At 34.5% G+C, this 15,056-nt stretch overlaps 1 protein-coding gene across 3 annotated transcripts in view; it reads left to right on the top strand.

Annotated features, from left to right (window-relative positions):
- The window catches only part of LRRC49 (leucine rich repeat containing 49), a 48,107-nt gene that overhangs the window by 19,277 nt on the left and 13,774 nt on the right, over nucleotides 1-15,056 (top strand). For all 3 annotated transcript variants that reach the window (XM_062627034.1, XM_062627046.1, XM_062627055.1), the window contains 2 exons: nucleotides 4,922-5,069; nucleotides 11,697-11,780. In XM_062627034.1, coding sequence (XP_062483018.1) covers nucleotides 4,922-5,069; nucleotides 11,697-11,780 — 232 coding nt within the window. The remainder of the gene's footprint in view (nucleotides 1-4,921; nucleotides 5,070-11,696; nucleotides 11,781-15,056) is intronic.

The raw sequence follows: 15,056 nt of genomic DNA on the forward strand, positions 1-15,056 counted from the left end.
CTTTACACCAGTACCAGTATTAAAAAAAAACCAAAATTATTAAATAGTGCCTGGTTATCTTCAGTTGGGTATGTCCTTTTTCCTGTCCCTTAATCACCACCAGCATTCTTTGCTTAGAATCATTAATTTCGTGTAGGGGAAAGATGCTTCATGTTCCAACTCCTGGAAATACCATGTTGTTCTTGTGGTATCTGCTTTCTCTGTAAAATGTTACACTTAGCGTGAGCTTTTATTGTAATAGCTACTTGGAACATTTTAAGTTGACCTGCATTATGCTTTTTGCAGACAGCTCCAACCTACTTGTCTGTCTTCCTGATGTTCTTAAAGTACAAATGCAGTAGAGCTCCTTAAATACTCATGGGTATTAAGCATTAAAAAAAATCAGAGATGAATTGCAGGAATCTTTAATCTGCTCTTTCCTTAACTAATCTGCTAGTCTTCTTATTTTATGTTTTAAATTAGCATAATAAAAAGAGGGGGTAGCATTTTGCTTCTCTTGAATAATTTCCAGAACTGAAACCTGCCTTTTGTTTCTGTTTTTCTAAAAACAGTCTTAGCTTGGCAGAAATACTGAGGGGACTGCAGTAGCTGGCTCCCTTGCCATCAGGGAGCATCACTGCAGTCACTAGAATTTCTGAATCTCTTTAAATACTTGGTATATCTTGCACAGTTTCCTGACTCCTTTTTCACATTTATTTTCACAGTATTTAAGGAAGAAGATATTTTTTTTCTGTGATGTTTTCAAAGTAGATTTCTCAAACTTCATGTATTTAGTAGCTTGCTTCTTGGTACTTTATTATGATTTTTGTTACTCATTGAGGCTTCAGCTAAACTATTGATAAATCTAATTTTATGTTTCATGTAAGCTAGAAATACTCAGAACGTTTCTGCAAATACGTAATTTGGTTTTAATTTGTAGTTGGAATAGGTATAAAAATAAGATCTTAACATCAAATGAAAGACATTGCTCTTCTATAAATTTTGTATATATATGTGGGTAGATAGGTGGACCAGTCAGTTTAACTCTTTATTTACCAGTCACTATTTTAAAGCAAAGAAACAGTTTCTTTTGATGCTCACATTTAGCTTTGGTTTTTGAAATAATCCTTCTATTACATATGGCAGTAAAGAAGGCTAAAAACCCGATTAATTCCTGATTTTGACTTCTGTAGTAGATATGTCTTCTAACAGGAAATTGACTAAATATAAAAATATACTCTTGACCATCTGTTTTCCGATACTTGGCTTGATACCGTTTGAACTGACTGAAGAAGTTATATGCAACTGTAATACTAGTGAATTGCTATGCTGCATCTTAACATTCCTATAACTCTTTTAAATGATTTTGTGTGGTTTTGAGTCACTTACCTGGGTTTGCTCTGTGCCATATGGTAGTTTTATAAGTTATTTTTCCTAGAAACAGCTGTGTCTGTTCTTTCTTTAGATAATCAAATTGATACAAAGGTATTCCAGTTCATTCGTCTGTAGGTGCATAGAGAAAACCCACAAATGGAAATGAACAACAAAGTATATTGCCAAAACCTGGATATATTTGTATTACAGTTCATTAAAATATCTCATTAGTGACCATTTTAAAAGTAGCATTTTTGAGGCAGTGCTTTCTTGGAAAGTTTTGCTACTCTCTTTTTTCCTCTGTCAGCAAAAATCTGTAAGTCTGAAATTGATACATACTAGCACAAATATTTCAGTAGAAGATTTGGGAATACCTTTTAAAAATTGTCACTATATAAGGCATGAGAATATATCGTGGATTTAATCACCAGTTCCTTTTTCCCTCAAGCTTTATAGGGTGCCTCAGAATTCTGCTGCTTCTTTGCAGAGCTTTTAGTAAAAGCATCTGTATTGGCAAGATAATATAAGCTAGAACTGAATGTTGTAGAAGTTGATCTGAAACAAAAGTAATCCTACTTCTGGCTTCAGCCCAAAAAATTCAGTTACAAACTGAAGGCATTCTGCCTAATGGCTGAAGGTAATGTATCTCTGTCTCTAGAACTAGTTATAAAGAAGGGGGGGAAATCCGATTTTGAATTTGTCATGTGGTGCTGGGAAGAAACTAGAGAAACTTTTCTTCAGGAAAGATGCGCCACTGAGATCTAGAGGGTTATTGTTCACATTGCAAAATATGAAACCAGGGTAGGCTATTTTTAAATCTTGGGGGGGGGAGTACATATTTTCACTGTTACACTGCTGTCCTGGTCAGTATTATGTTTATTTCCCTTTTATGGAATATGCTTTTAAAGTCATTGATGCATCTGTATAGAGAAGAAACAACTGTCTTTCTAAGCAAGTAGGCTGTAACAGAGGACAGGTGTTTCTGTGAATGCTTATCACTGGTGGAGGTTGACCTTAGACCACTCCAGAGTATTCCCTGGCTTAGTGATGGCATGTTCTCATATGAGGTGGGAGAAGTGGGTTTGCTTTTGCATCCCTTCAGGCAGAGGGGAGAATTGGATGCAGGACTCTGAGCATGCACACAAGATGTAAAACTGATCTATGCTGAAAAGATTTGCAGAAAAGACTTTGATAATTTCGCCTAAATTCACAACTTGCATCTGTGTTGGCAAAACTGCCATTTTAGCATAGATAAATTGATCTAGCAAGAAAGAACAGGGAAGGAGAGGTGTTTGCTGTAGTTTAGTGGGGCTTCTGCAGGAGAAGATCTTTTGGAAAGAGCAGCAGAGATTCCATTCAAGATGATTGACTGAGACAGTCTGAAACAGCATCATCCACAGCTGATTTGTATTTTGGGAGCAGGTTAAAGACTCCTTTGTAGATAACAGAGGCTAGAGAGAGCACTGAGACATGGCCTCTGCTTCCTATAGGGTGGTTACCCCTTGGCTCTGTCACAGCAGTCTGCATGCTGGGAAGCAGACAGAAGCTTGGTTGTAAAATTATGCATCTGCTTGCTAAGTGTGTTGTGTTATAGCTTTGCTTGGCTTAGCATTGGGGTGTCAGTGTGACAAGTAAAGTATATTTAGTTTTCTAGGTTGAGTTTCTAAAGGTCTCTCTTTCATATTCTGTTTTTCACATTTTCATACAAAGATGTGAAACAGCTATTTTGCGCTACTGTTTAGCTCTAAAATTTTGCTGCTAATAGGGCAGCTGAAAGCAGGATGAACACGCATGTGTTGGCTCTGGAATGAATATTCTGGAGCATTGAGAATTTCAAAGCACAGCAGTATGTATAAGTGGAAGATCTTGAAAACACTAGCAAACTTTCAACTTCTCTGTCATTTATTTCCTGAAGAGATTAGTTTAATTAAAAATCTGTAAATCATATGTAATGGCAAGTACTGTTTGGTTAGATGTTTAGTGGGAAGTGCGTGGAGTAAATATGCTTTTAATAAATATATTTACATTTATTTGAAACTAATTTTTTAAGGCAAAAAAATTTCCATATTTGTCACACAAAATGGAAATAGCTATCTTTTCTTATTCTGTCATGCTTACGAGTTTGCTTTACTAACTTCTGCATTGTTTGGGAAGATTGTCTTTTACCTTCAGGACATAAGTAGTGTCAGCCTGATCGTCCTAAAATGTGTTATGCAAACTGGTTTATGGAAAGGAAACCAGGTCATAAAAAGACTCTTTAAGGGATATCTCATTTCATAATCTGATATTCTGGTATATCTGAAGCCCTTTGCAGCTGAATGTTATTCCTCAGCAGATTATATGGTTTTTGAAAGCTGAGTGATATGAATGATACAGTTGCCACTTTATTCAATGATAGTCTTTAACATAAACATTCGTACTGCATATGATTTCCAATTCTTAAGTTCATAATTAAGTGCATAATTAAAGTTTGGAATACTTCCAAGTGTAGAGGAAGACTCTTTCTGCCACCAAGAGTAAGGAGAATATAACCAGCTGATGCAGTCCATAATATTATCAGAATAGTAAAGCTTTTCCATAAAGTAATTCCATATTTTCCTCTTCAGAAATGGTCTCTGATTTCAGAGTGTCATAAAGATTTGTCTAGTAAAGTGATCCTCTGTTTGTATGTTTGTGATCATCAGTGATTCTTTTGTAACTAGCAGATTTTTTGAACTTCATTCTCAAAACTACCGAGTCTAATTATTACATACTTTCTGCTTCAATTTACTCAACTTCATAAGGCTTGACTTTTGAAGGCCAAAGTGCACAATTTCGGAAAAGGAACTGGGGAGTCATATTTATTTCTGTAAATTCAGCTTGTTTTGAAATCAAGTTAAATAGTTCTGTGGTGTTTAAAAATACTATTTGTTTGAACTACATTCTTTCCATCTTCAATAAAAGGAACATGATACAACTGTACATTTCCACATATTCTTTATACAGGCCAGTTATTTTTGTCAGGAAGCCAAATCAGGTGTTGTCTAAAAAGCCAACTTGTTAGTGTTTGTAGACTGAACTCAGAACAGAAGTCAAACCTCTTTTGAAGATAAATATGATGCTTCTATAATTGTTTTTCTTCTGATATTTAATGATGTTGTAAACAACATTCTGTGGTATTTGTGGTTGGCTTTTTTTCTTGTATTTGCCATGGTTTTCATACTGGCTTTGATGGCAAATAAGCTTTGCATTATTTTTTAATATTTTTTTTTTTTTTTTAATATGAGCTGATACATATCCTGTTTTAGGTGAGGGTTTTTTTTTAGGTAAAACTGTGCTCTCGTAGTTAATGAGTTCTCCTTATTCTTCATCTAATTCTACCTGTACGTGAAGAGATTAAAAAGTTTAACAGCAGCAGCTGTTGGTATTTCAAAATACTTATAGTTTGATTTATCATACAGAATATTGATGGGTGGGGTTTTTTTCAGTACAGGAAAATATTAATGTTCTGTCCTTAGCAAATAAAATCTTCCATCTCAAAATTATTCCTACGCTATGACATTAAAACTTTAAACTCTTTTGGTTACAGTTTTGAGGATATTCTGTGCCTTGCTGAGTCTTCATCTTTATCAGATATCACCCTTGATGGCAATCCAATAGCTCAGGAGACATGGTACAAACACACTGTTCTCCATCATATGATGCAGCTCCGACAGCTAGATATGAAGAGAATCACAGTAAGAAATTTCTGTTTTCATCAGATTTGCTAGATCCTTAAACTGGGAAGTGAAATGTAGGGGTGTCTGTCTATGTATGTATATTAAAAATACCACAGTGTTTTCTTTAGTGTGGAGTTGAATGGTATATAGATGTTACAATATTGAAAACTTGTACCTTTTTGTTCTTCAGTATTATGCAAGGACCTGCTTTTTTACTTCATTTTAACATGTTTATTTTTAAATGCTTAAATTCTTTACTGTTAAATACTGCGTGATCAATTGCTATGTGACGAGAGAATCTGCAAAGCTTTTGGTTCGAACTTTCCCAACACGGTCTTTGCTGATTTGCTCTATAGCTAAAAAAAGAGTTTTTCTTCCAAAGGAATAGTCTGTTTATCCTTGAATTCATGTTATTGGCATCTTCTTTCCTTAAAAATCTTGTTGGTTTCTTCAGTCTGCCTCGCTAAGGAAACCTGGTGATCACACAGTTCCTATGTGTCTATATTTCTCCCTTAGCTAATTTCCTATTGATTTCTGCTGCTCAAGTTCAAGTAACCTTGGTAAGCAAGAGAGGAGTTGCAGACAACTTCAGTCTCCTACAGAATTATTGAAAATACACTTTAAGGTGGAGGATGAAGGGCAGTCACTGGGGGCCATATGGTTAAGTCAAATATTTTATCTCTTAATATAGGAATAATCATGTTAATTCTGTGTATTCTTAAAAGAGAAAACGATCCAACAGCAAGATAACAAATATAATATGCTTTACAAGCAAAAGTGTTGCAGCTCTTTTTTGACAAGGTGCTGATAGATATATCCTATTTTAAGTGCTCATTTACTTTGTACACAGACTGTACAGCATTATAATGGACCTGTAGTTTTACTCCATATCCTATTTTGCTGTAGCAAATCCACCATGATCATAAAATAGAGCCAGTTATGGTGCAAAATGTAACATGTATGTGGATAACATTAATTTTAAAAATAAAGTGCTTTCAGACATGGCAGTTTACTCCCAGCATTAAAAATACTAAACACTTGTTTGCTCACATGTATTTTGTGTGTTCGTTTTTTTTTATTTTTTTGTGGATTTATAATGACTTTAATTGAATACTTGCTAATTACTTTGCTTTTGAAAAGATCATTTTCTTAGTATTTCAGGAATTTTGAGTCACATAAAGAAATTGTCTCCTTCCCCTCCATTTGCCCCTTCACCCGTTCTTGAGAGGAGAAAGGGAGCCTCAGAGCAAGTCTGGTGGCAACTGCTGTTGCCTTAGGGAACTATTAAAAAAAATAAAGCTGCCATGAAAATCAAATACTCTGCACTTAGGATAAAGCATTTTTCTCTGTAATTGTTCTAATATTTCTTAGGGCAGATTTGTCTTTATTTAAGGGATTGCATCACATGGCAACTTTTAAATCCTGATCAGTGAGGGAATTGGTGTTTTCTTAGGCCCTCTCATTCCGAAGCTGTTTTTTAATGTAAGATTTAAACTCTTAAACCTCTGAGGCATTGACCCAGTGGTAGTGAAATTAGTGGAAGTTGTTTGCCTGTAGTGAGTTTCACTCATAAATGAATTTCACTGTAAGACTGAAAACACCTTCTCCATTGTCCACACTAGAAAGTGATTTTTAGGTGAAAAAAGCTGTCCACTTTATATTGCTTATCTAAAACATTAATTCAGTGGAAATCTTTTACTTTCGCAAACTTTAATTGATCAATTTGGAGACTTAAAGAGTGGAGAGGAGGCTGAATTACCATGGCCAGATGGATTACTGTGTGTTGCCTGTGTTAACCATCTGTAACAGTTACACCTTTAGTCCACCTTGGTTGTAAGGTAATGGGACTAGATGTATGGCTGATGTGCAGCTGAAGTGTGTTACAGTCAAAGCAGGCTCGGGTTGCATAGATGGCCATTTGTGTTTTTTGGTGTTCTGTAATGGTTGTTTTTCTGGGCACTGGAGCTTTTTGAATATGTTTCCTAGTTTGAACTTCTGAAACAGTGGACCTGTCTAGTGGCCCTTACAGTTTAGCTGTGACTGATCTTTTTACCTCCAGTTTTCTGTAACAGGTACTGCCTACAGACATATAATAAAATATTAAAATATGAATTTGTACATGGCCCTTACTGAGGGATTAACCAGAAACACTTGCTATCCATACTTTCTCAGCAGTATTTAAGTCTATATATATTTTTATATGTATGTTTATGTATAGTGTATATGTATTTTAAATTTCCTGTGGTTCCCAAATGGAAAGACAAGCTGCATCTTTTTAACAGTAAAAATTTGTAGCTTTTCATTGAGGTTTTATAGGGCTTCAATGCTTAAAGTTAAGAGAGCAGCAGTGTTTGGTTTTGATTATTTGCTTACATATTTCTCTGTTGATCAGGGAGTAGGTTCTACTGCTTTATTGAGAATAGAAATCATTATCGATTTCATTGCCACTGTGGAGTATACCTCTTTTTAGGGAAGGATCCCTTTTTTCTTTTTTCTTTCTTTACACTTAAAAGTGAGATACTTGAGGGACTTTTAAAGTCAGTTTTATGGGTTGTAAGTCTCTCTCTCAAATCAGGTCTTGCAAAAATATACTGAAGTACTATTGAAGGTAAAAGAAATGGAGATATATCTCATTGTCAAATGAGATATATCTCATGTCACATAATGATTTGTCAAAATTTTTGTACTTATACATGGCTGTATTTCTGCTAGAACCATCCTCACATTCTTACTTCATTCTCATATAAAATCAGCCTTTATTGTATACATAAAACATAGTCTGCTTTCTGCAAGTGAGCTGAATTTTGTGCATTTTAAGTGTACTGTGTTAAGTCTCTTTATACCTTGAAAGCGTAAATATACATTCCAGACCATTCTTCAAAATTCTTCTTTTTCTGTGTTTTCCATTACCTAAAGTAGTCTATATTGAGTATACTATAGCTGTTTCTAATCTATAGTAAAATCTATCTACTAAGGTAGATATACTATGAAAATGAAATGCTTCATTCCCTTTGTGCTAATCTAGCATCTTTTTCTGTGATTTTAATGTATCATTTATTGAGAAAGAACTTATTTGAATAATAAAGTAGTAGTGAGGAAGTATACATGCATTCCACTGTGGGCTCTTCAGGATCATATTCAGGTCTTGCTGGATGTTACCTCTTCAAAGACTAATGAAATGTTGGGTTTGACCAAAATCTGTGGCGTTAGTTCCGGTAGTGCTCATGTAGCAGCAGGGGGAGCTACCAGCCTGCCAAAGCTACAGGTATGCTCCTGTTGGAGCTCCAATGGCAGGTTTTTATAAGGGTGGTAGTAACTTTCTGTTGCTTCATGCTGAGAATGTAAACCTGCAACTTCAAAGTCACATTGCAGAAAATGAGAAAATATATTAGTCTTTGTGAAGGTGACTTCTTACTCATTTACTACATTTTTTAGATGGAAAGTGGAGAACTACTAAATAGAGATCTGTATACAAGAGGACATCCTAGTCCATTTGTAGTGATCTGGCGCTTTGACCTTCTGGTAAAGCATCCCCCCTTTTCCAGCAAGGTTTTGTTTCAAGTTTGAAAGAGCTGCTGGAGCTAGAAGAGAAGAAGGGGTGATAGTAAAAAAGAATACTGGCAAGGTTAAGGGCTTTGTTTTATGACTTTGTGGAGGTTTTTTAGGGATATTTTGTGACGTTGTTTGGTTTTTAAGATGGATTGCATATGTTGTGTAAAATTAATAAAGAAATGTATACAGATTCCAGGACAAGTATATTTATCCCTTAATCTTTACTCAGATGTTTTCTCTATCGTTGTGCCTGTATGAATGCTGAGTAAAACTAGGATATATTTTCTTTTTAGGCTGAGCTGATTTCTTTTGTAAAAGTAGAAGTATTTTTTAATGCCTGCAATTAGGGTAAAGTGTTGATCAAGAAAAAAGTCATAGTTAACAAGACTTTTGTTAGAACATAATCTGCACTAGTTCATTTCATTCTTTGTATGAATGTATTGAGACTGTTGGCAGTGAAGGTACTGGACTGACTTCCTCATGTGTGGAAGACTGTCATAAAGTATGCATTTGGACTGGGAAAAGGAAGGCTTTGAGAAGGAAGATAGAGTAAGAAGAGATATTTGTAGAAGCTGAGAGAAAATTGAATTAGGGAGCTTGAAAAAAAAACAACAAATCTTAAGTAGTTGAAAGGAATAAAATTAATGAAGGCTGCTTTCTTTTAGATGACTGTCATTTTGTTCTCTAAATTCTCACATTTCCCAGTGTGAAACACAGTAATGAGTCAGCTAGTTTGGGGCAGTCTCTGGGATGATTAGCCACCTGTTTTCTGCCAAGTAGAATGGATAATTTTTGTGTCCTCTCCCTTGGTGGGAGAGCTAGTTTACATTTTCTTCTTTCTACAAACCATTTTTATATAACTAAATATTTTATATAATCTAGGGAACAAAAAAAACCCCAACACCTTAGTTTGAGGCATCTAAACACTCTATTACTTCATATGTTTTATGTGTTGAAAAGTCATTACAGAAGATTAAGACACTGAAATTGTAAAACTTGTTTCTTTAGGAACCCACATTAAAATAAGTACAAGGTCAAATGGAGAGATTTAATTAAAAAATTAAAAAAAAAACAAACAACAGACCACCCCAACACCACAAAACCACTCTAACGCACTTCCTATAGCAGGATCTCACTGATGTTGTTTGCTAGTTCTTGCAGTTTATTATGAGCTTTCAGGTTTTTTTAAGTAAACACAATCTTAATACACTGTAACATGTAATTGGGGTAAATGGCTGTCATGAGAATAATGTTTGTAGTTTTCAACATTTTTAATCATATCTTGAGGAGCAACACATTTTTATTTCACTTTATTAATTATACATTCATATTTGTGGCATATTAACTTCATGGGGTTTATTTAATGTGTTTTCACAGCCTCACTCTGAACACTCCCATTCAAGTAGTGGGTGCCATTGTGTGGTGTTTTGTTGTGTTGGGATCCAGAAGACCTTATGTATCTGTGTGGCTGTAATTATTTACTTATTGTTCATCCTCCTTTAACAGGGACTAGTGACCTTGTGAGGTCACTTCTAACCTGATTATTCTGTAATTCTGTGATACCAGCCCCTTGGATTACCTGTTTAGGAAGAACTAAAAAGTCCAGTAGGAGAGGTGGCTGCCAACAAAAAAAAAAAAAACACCAAAAAAACCCCAGCAAACAAACAAAAATGGCTCTCCAATTAGCGTTCCGGGGAAATTGGTGTTCCAGTGAAATTGTGGCATATAGTTGGGTTAGAGAAGCTAACTCTATCCAAAGCCTCATGCCATAATCTGCATTGAGATATTTCTCACGTTTAATATGTGCATGTTAGGTTAAAGTCGTGGAGGAGCAATTTGGAAATGCATTGTTTAATCACCTTTCAAACTGGTGTCAAAATCCATGGTATGTCAGTGGGCTTCAGGGACACTGTCTACAGATGAAGAATAAGTCTGCTATGTGAATGCAACTTCTTATGCACTGGAAATTATTTTCTTAAAAATGTGGTTGTGAAATTCCTGGTTTGTTTTATCACCTAGTAAGCATTCACCCATATGCTTAGGGGTTCTTGCAATGCACTAAGCATAGCATGTTTTAATTATGTAGAAATTTCAACATATCAGTGTCTTCATGGTTGATGTTTTCTGTTCATTTTTGTTTGTTAATTTCCTGGAAAGTGAAAAGCTTTCTATTTTGAGGAAAATCAAAACACTTTCTGTATGCTTTGGGAAGACACTTTAATAGGAACACCCAATGGCATGTGAAGTAAATCAAAATAAGTTAAAATATGCTTCCCAAATATTTGTGTTGGAAGGACTCTACACTTTTTACTTCATAGTGAACATTTCTTTTGTTACTTGGAAAATACAGGTTCTAAAAATACCATGATATGAGAATGTTTGGACTTCTGTAAATGGGGAGCATTCAACCTAATATGGTTATATTGCAGTATTAAATTGCTGTACCAGGAAAATTAAGCATCTTCACTTACTGAACGCAGGACAATGACTTTCATTATTTAGGAATAAATGGCTTTCTTCTTGAAACTTCTTCTTGAGTAGGTATTGATAAGGAATAATGTTAATATACTATAGTCAACTTTGGAAGTATTCTTCTCAAGTTGTCTTGCTAATTTAGAAAAGTAAGCCCCTGGAAACAGGTTATAATGATAAGAATCAGTCTTAGATTATGATTCGAGCATAAATAAAATTCTGCTCTTTTGCTCTGCATCTTTTGTTTAAAAAATGCTGCTTAATACAGAAGCCACTATGAAGATACAAAATTATAATGAACTGTTTTATTTGAAATTTTTTTTTTCAGTTATACTCAGCATATGCTTTATATGTTTTCAAAGACCTTTACAAATACCAGTTTTAAATAGCTTTATCTTCAGTATGTGTATCTGTGTAGATTTCTATTTCATCTGAATTTCTTGATAAATTACCAATTTTGTTGGATTTAATGTATTTAGAAAAATTAACATTTTAATCCTAAAATTGTATTGAAACTTGTATTTCAAATCCCAACACAAACATATGGTAATGATTTATCAGTTATATTTTTCAGAACCTGGTTAATTCTTCCTTTTATGGATTTTCTTATTTTTCACCCAGGAAGAAGAAAGACGTATGGCATCTGTTGCAGCAAGAAAAGAGGAAGAAAGGAAACGTGAAAGCCATAAACAGAACTTGCTTAAGGTATTTTCCATGGCTATTTTAAGCCTACTGTAAATCTGTTTACGGTAATAATCTATATCTTAGTATACTTCGCTCTAGTCTTAACATGTCCCACTATGCCTCTATCTCTTAAACTTTCATTTTACTGCTCAAAGTGTGCACTCTGCAACTGAAACTCTGCAGTGAAATATGTCATTTGTACTTTAGCAAAAACCCCTAGTTGGATACATGAGTGTGATGTATGTGAAAAGATGGTAAACTTAATTTTCACAAATCCAGAGATAAAATAATTCCAGAGTAAAGGACAGGATTTTGCAGTGATTTCAAATTCCTTGAACTTGGTCTCCACCATTTCAGGTGAGTTATCTGAACTGCTGCCATGCAGGGTGTTCTGAGGTAGTTTTTCCATCATTCTTCCCTGTTGAAGTTCTTCCTTTTGTAGGAAGAGTTAAGCAGTCATCAGAGCACCAGCTAGACTCCAGCCGTCATCTTTTTCAGAAGAAGGCTTATCTGCCAGACCACATGGCCTGGTTAATGCTTATATACATGAGATGAAATAGTTCTAACAGGGGAGTCTGAGGTGCACTTGAGAATACTGTTATGGAGCTGGTGATTAAATGAACTACATTGCTAATATGGGACCAAAGTTCAGGTATCTAAGAGTATCTGCATTCCATTTGTTGTGTGAATATTGCCATTTGTCTCTAAAACCTTTTTGTCATTGAGTAATAGTTTTAAAGAAAGCTGTTTCAATTTGGCAAACTAACAAAAAAAATTCATGTATCCATACAGCTAAGTTTCCTAGGTAAAATCATATTCATGAAGGGGATTAGACAAAGTATTTGCAGGAGGCTGTAAGACATGTAGCTTATGTTGTGTAATTCTGAAAAATCAAGAGACACAAACAGAATGTTAACAGCTTATTAAAAGTCATATAAAAACTAGAAGAACTTAAATTTATGAATGGAAAAAAAAAGTTCCATGTATGGTGCCTAAATTTATTTTTTTTTTATTTCCTGTGTATTTGTATCTCTGTATATTTTGATTTTCTGTTTTAAAAACAAAACAAAGCCCAAATATAACAAAGAAGTCTTGGATACAGTTTGTTTGGAGTTTTTATTGAGCAGTGTTGTTGTTTGTTGTGGTTTTGGGGGTGTTCCTTTTATTTTTATTCAGGTATTATTTTTTTTTGTTGGAATTTTTAAGGTTGGTTGGTTGTTTTTTTCCCTGCAAAATGCTGATGTACTTAAAGTCTCTTCAGGTTTGAAGTTTTGGTGTAAGTTTTCAGTAATGTGAAGAAATAGGAAGTAAGTAATATGCACACAGTGCTGTTCTTTGCTGTTGAAAAGGTAGCTGTGTCCCTGGACTGGAAAAATGTAGGTGTTTATTTGTAGTTCATAACCATCATGTAATGTTTCTTTGTAGCAGAGGATTGTTTGTCTTGGTGGCCTCAATTTCTCAGTGCATTTTGCTAGTGGAGGCAAAACTTCCCGTAAAAGAAAAATATATGTATAATGCCATTATTCAGTTTTCAACATTAAATTGTATACTTGGTAGCTTAATTGAAGTATTTTTCTTGTGTTCAAATAGTTAAGTAGCATAAGAGCCAAATACCACTTACTGTTTGCATGATTCAGTGATTTTTGTATATCTTTTCTCTGTAGATATGCCCTTGTGTGCTATGATTCTGGTTTCTTTTTTCCTGTTTGACACATTTGAATTACAGCTATCTGCTCACAGATGCAATGTCCAGTAAAGAAAATTGCAAACTATAGGATTTTATTCATTGTTAAACATGAAGAAAATATTTAGAGAACTATGTTCTGGAATTTTTGTTGTCACTTTCATCCATACTTTCTTGAACTGTATGCAGGGTAAATGAAATTGTAGACACTCATTCAATAGTGAATAATAGCTGTTTTCCTCTATTCACTGCATGAAAAAAGTGCTTTTTCCCTTGCATATATTTGTCTCTCCTATAGTAAGAGTTTCTTCAATTCTCTTTTCCCAGACTTTTTATTATTTTTATAATGAATTGTTATTGTTATGTATTTTTTATTTCTTAAAATCCACTCCTCTGGTAAAGTTTGAGATTATATTTCAAAATGTACAGAGAATGTAATTCTTTTCCAACAGAGGCTGAACTTAATATTTATTGGAACAAGAAGTGGTTCTTGCTATTTACATAGCAGAATCTTCATACTTCTAAAATTTGCTTTTTGTAAAATGAATTCTTGGAAATTTTCAAAGCCCTGTGGTAATCCTGCAGCCCATAACTGAGGGCAAACGAAGTAGAGCTGTATGGTAGCTGGAGTTGTGAGGAGACTCTCACCCTCCAGAACAAACAGAATTTTCTAAATGTAATTGGAATAAAATGCAGACTATTTCAATTTTCCTTGCTTTCTGTGACATGGAGCCTGGTCATCACTGAAGACTGTAAGTGTTGGGCACTTAGTATTCTCTAACCAGATAACATCATGCCTCTTTGGGTAGATTGAATGTGAAAGAAGAGTTTTGAGCTCTTTAAAATGATAAAAACTTTCAGAAGAAGGGAATTACTAAAATAATCTTTGTGAACTTTCAGTGTCAGTTACAGACAATTATGGACATAATTTTTGTCAAGGTTTAAGTCTGTGAGATCCGTCTCTGCATTATCAGTCACTGAAACACATCATGGTGTTTACTCTTTAAATAGCTGCAGCATGAAGGATTTTCATGTAGCTGTTAAATATTTTATTGTGAAACATTGATATGCAGTTCCTTATTCTTGAGAAAATAGATAGGTTTCATAAATCTCAGTCACAGATGATTAAATTGGTGCTTTTTTTGTTGATCTGCTGTTTTCTGGTTTTCAATTAAATACTCACTTGTGGTGGTTTGCACTTCACATCTGCAGCACAGAGTACTGTGAGACATGTTCTTAGTGAACGGCATTGAAGTGATGTCCACAGCTCACCCACCATGAAAAGAAGTATGTATCAATGTGATGGTAACAGTCATGTGTTACTTTTATAAATTAAACGTAGGAGCATAGTGAGTATAGGTCAAACAACGTATCAAAAATGTTAATTAAACTTGAAAATTTACATTTACCCTTGTCTCCTGCCTTTCTCCATAGGCATGTCAAATAAATTACTGGGTTTGTTCCTGTTTGGAAAAAGGGGCTATAATAAAACTTTCTTGTTTTTCTTTACAGCCATAGAGCCTGTTTTAAAACAGAAATGTAAATGTTCAATTTTAAAACAAGTAAAGCCTCTCTAGCCTTTAGGTTTTTTTGTTATAGCCTTCTAAATCCTA

Source organism: Pezoporus occidentalis, unplaced genomic scaffold (genome assembly GCF_034315485.1).
Source record: "Pezoporus occidentalis ecotype Australia unplaced genomic scaffold, CSIRO_AGI_Poc_V1 ctg11, whole genome shotgun sequence".
Lineage (NCBI taxonomy): Eukaryota > Metazoa > Chordata > Aves > Psittaciformes > Psittacidae > Pezoporus > Pezoporus occidentalis.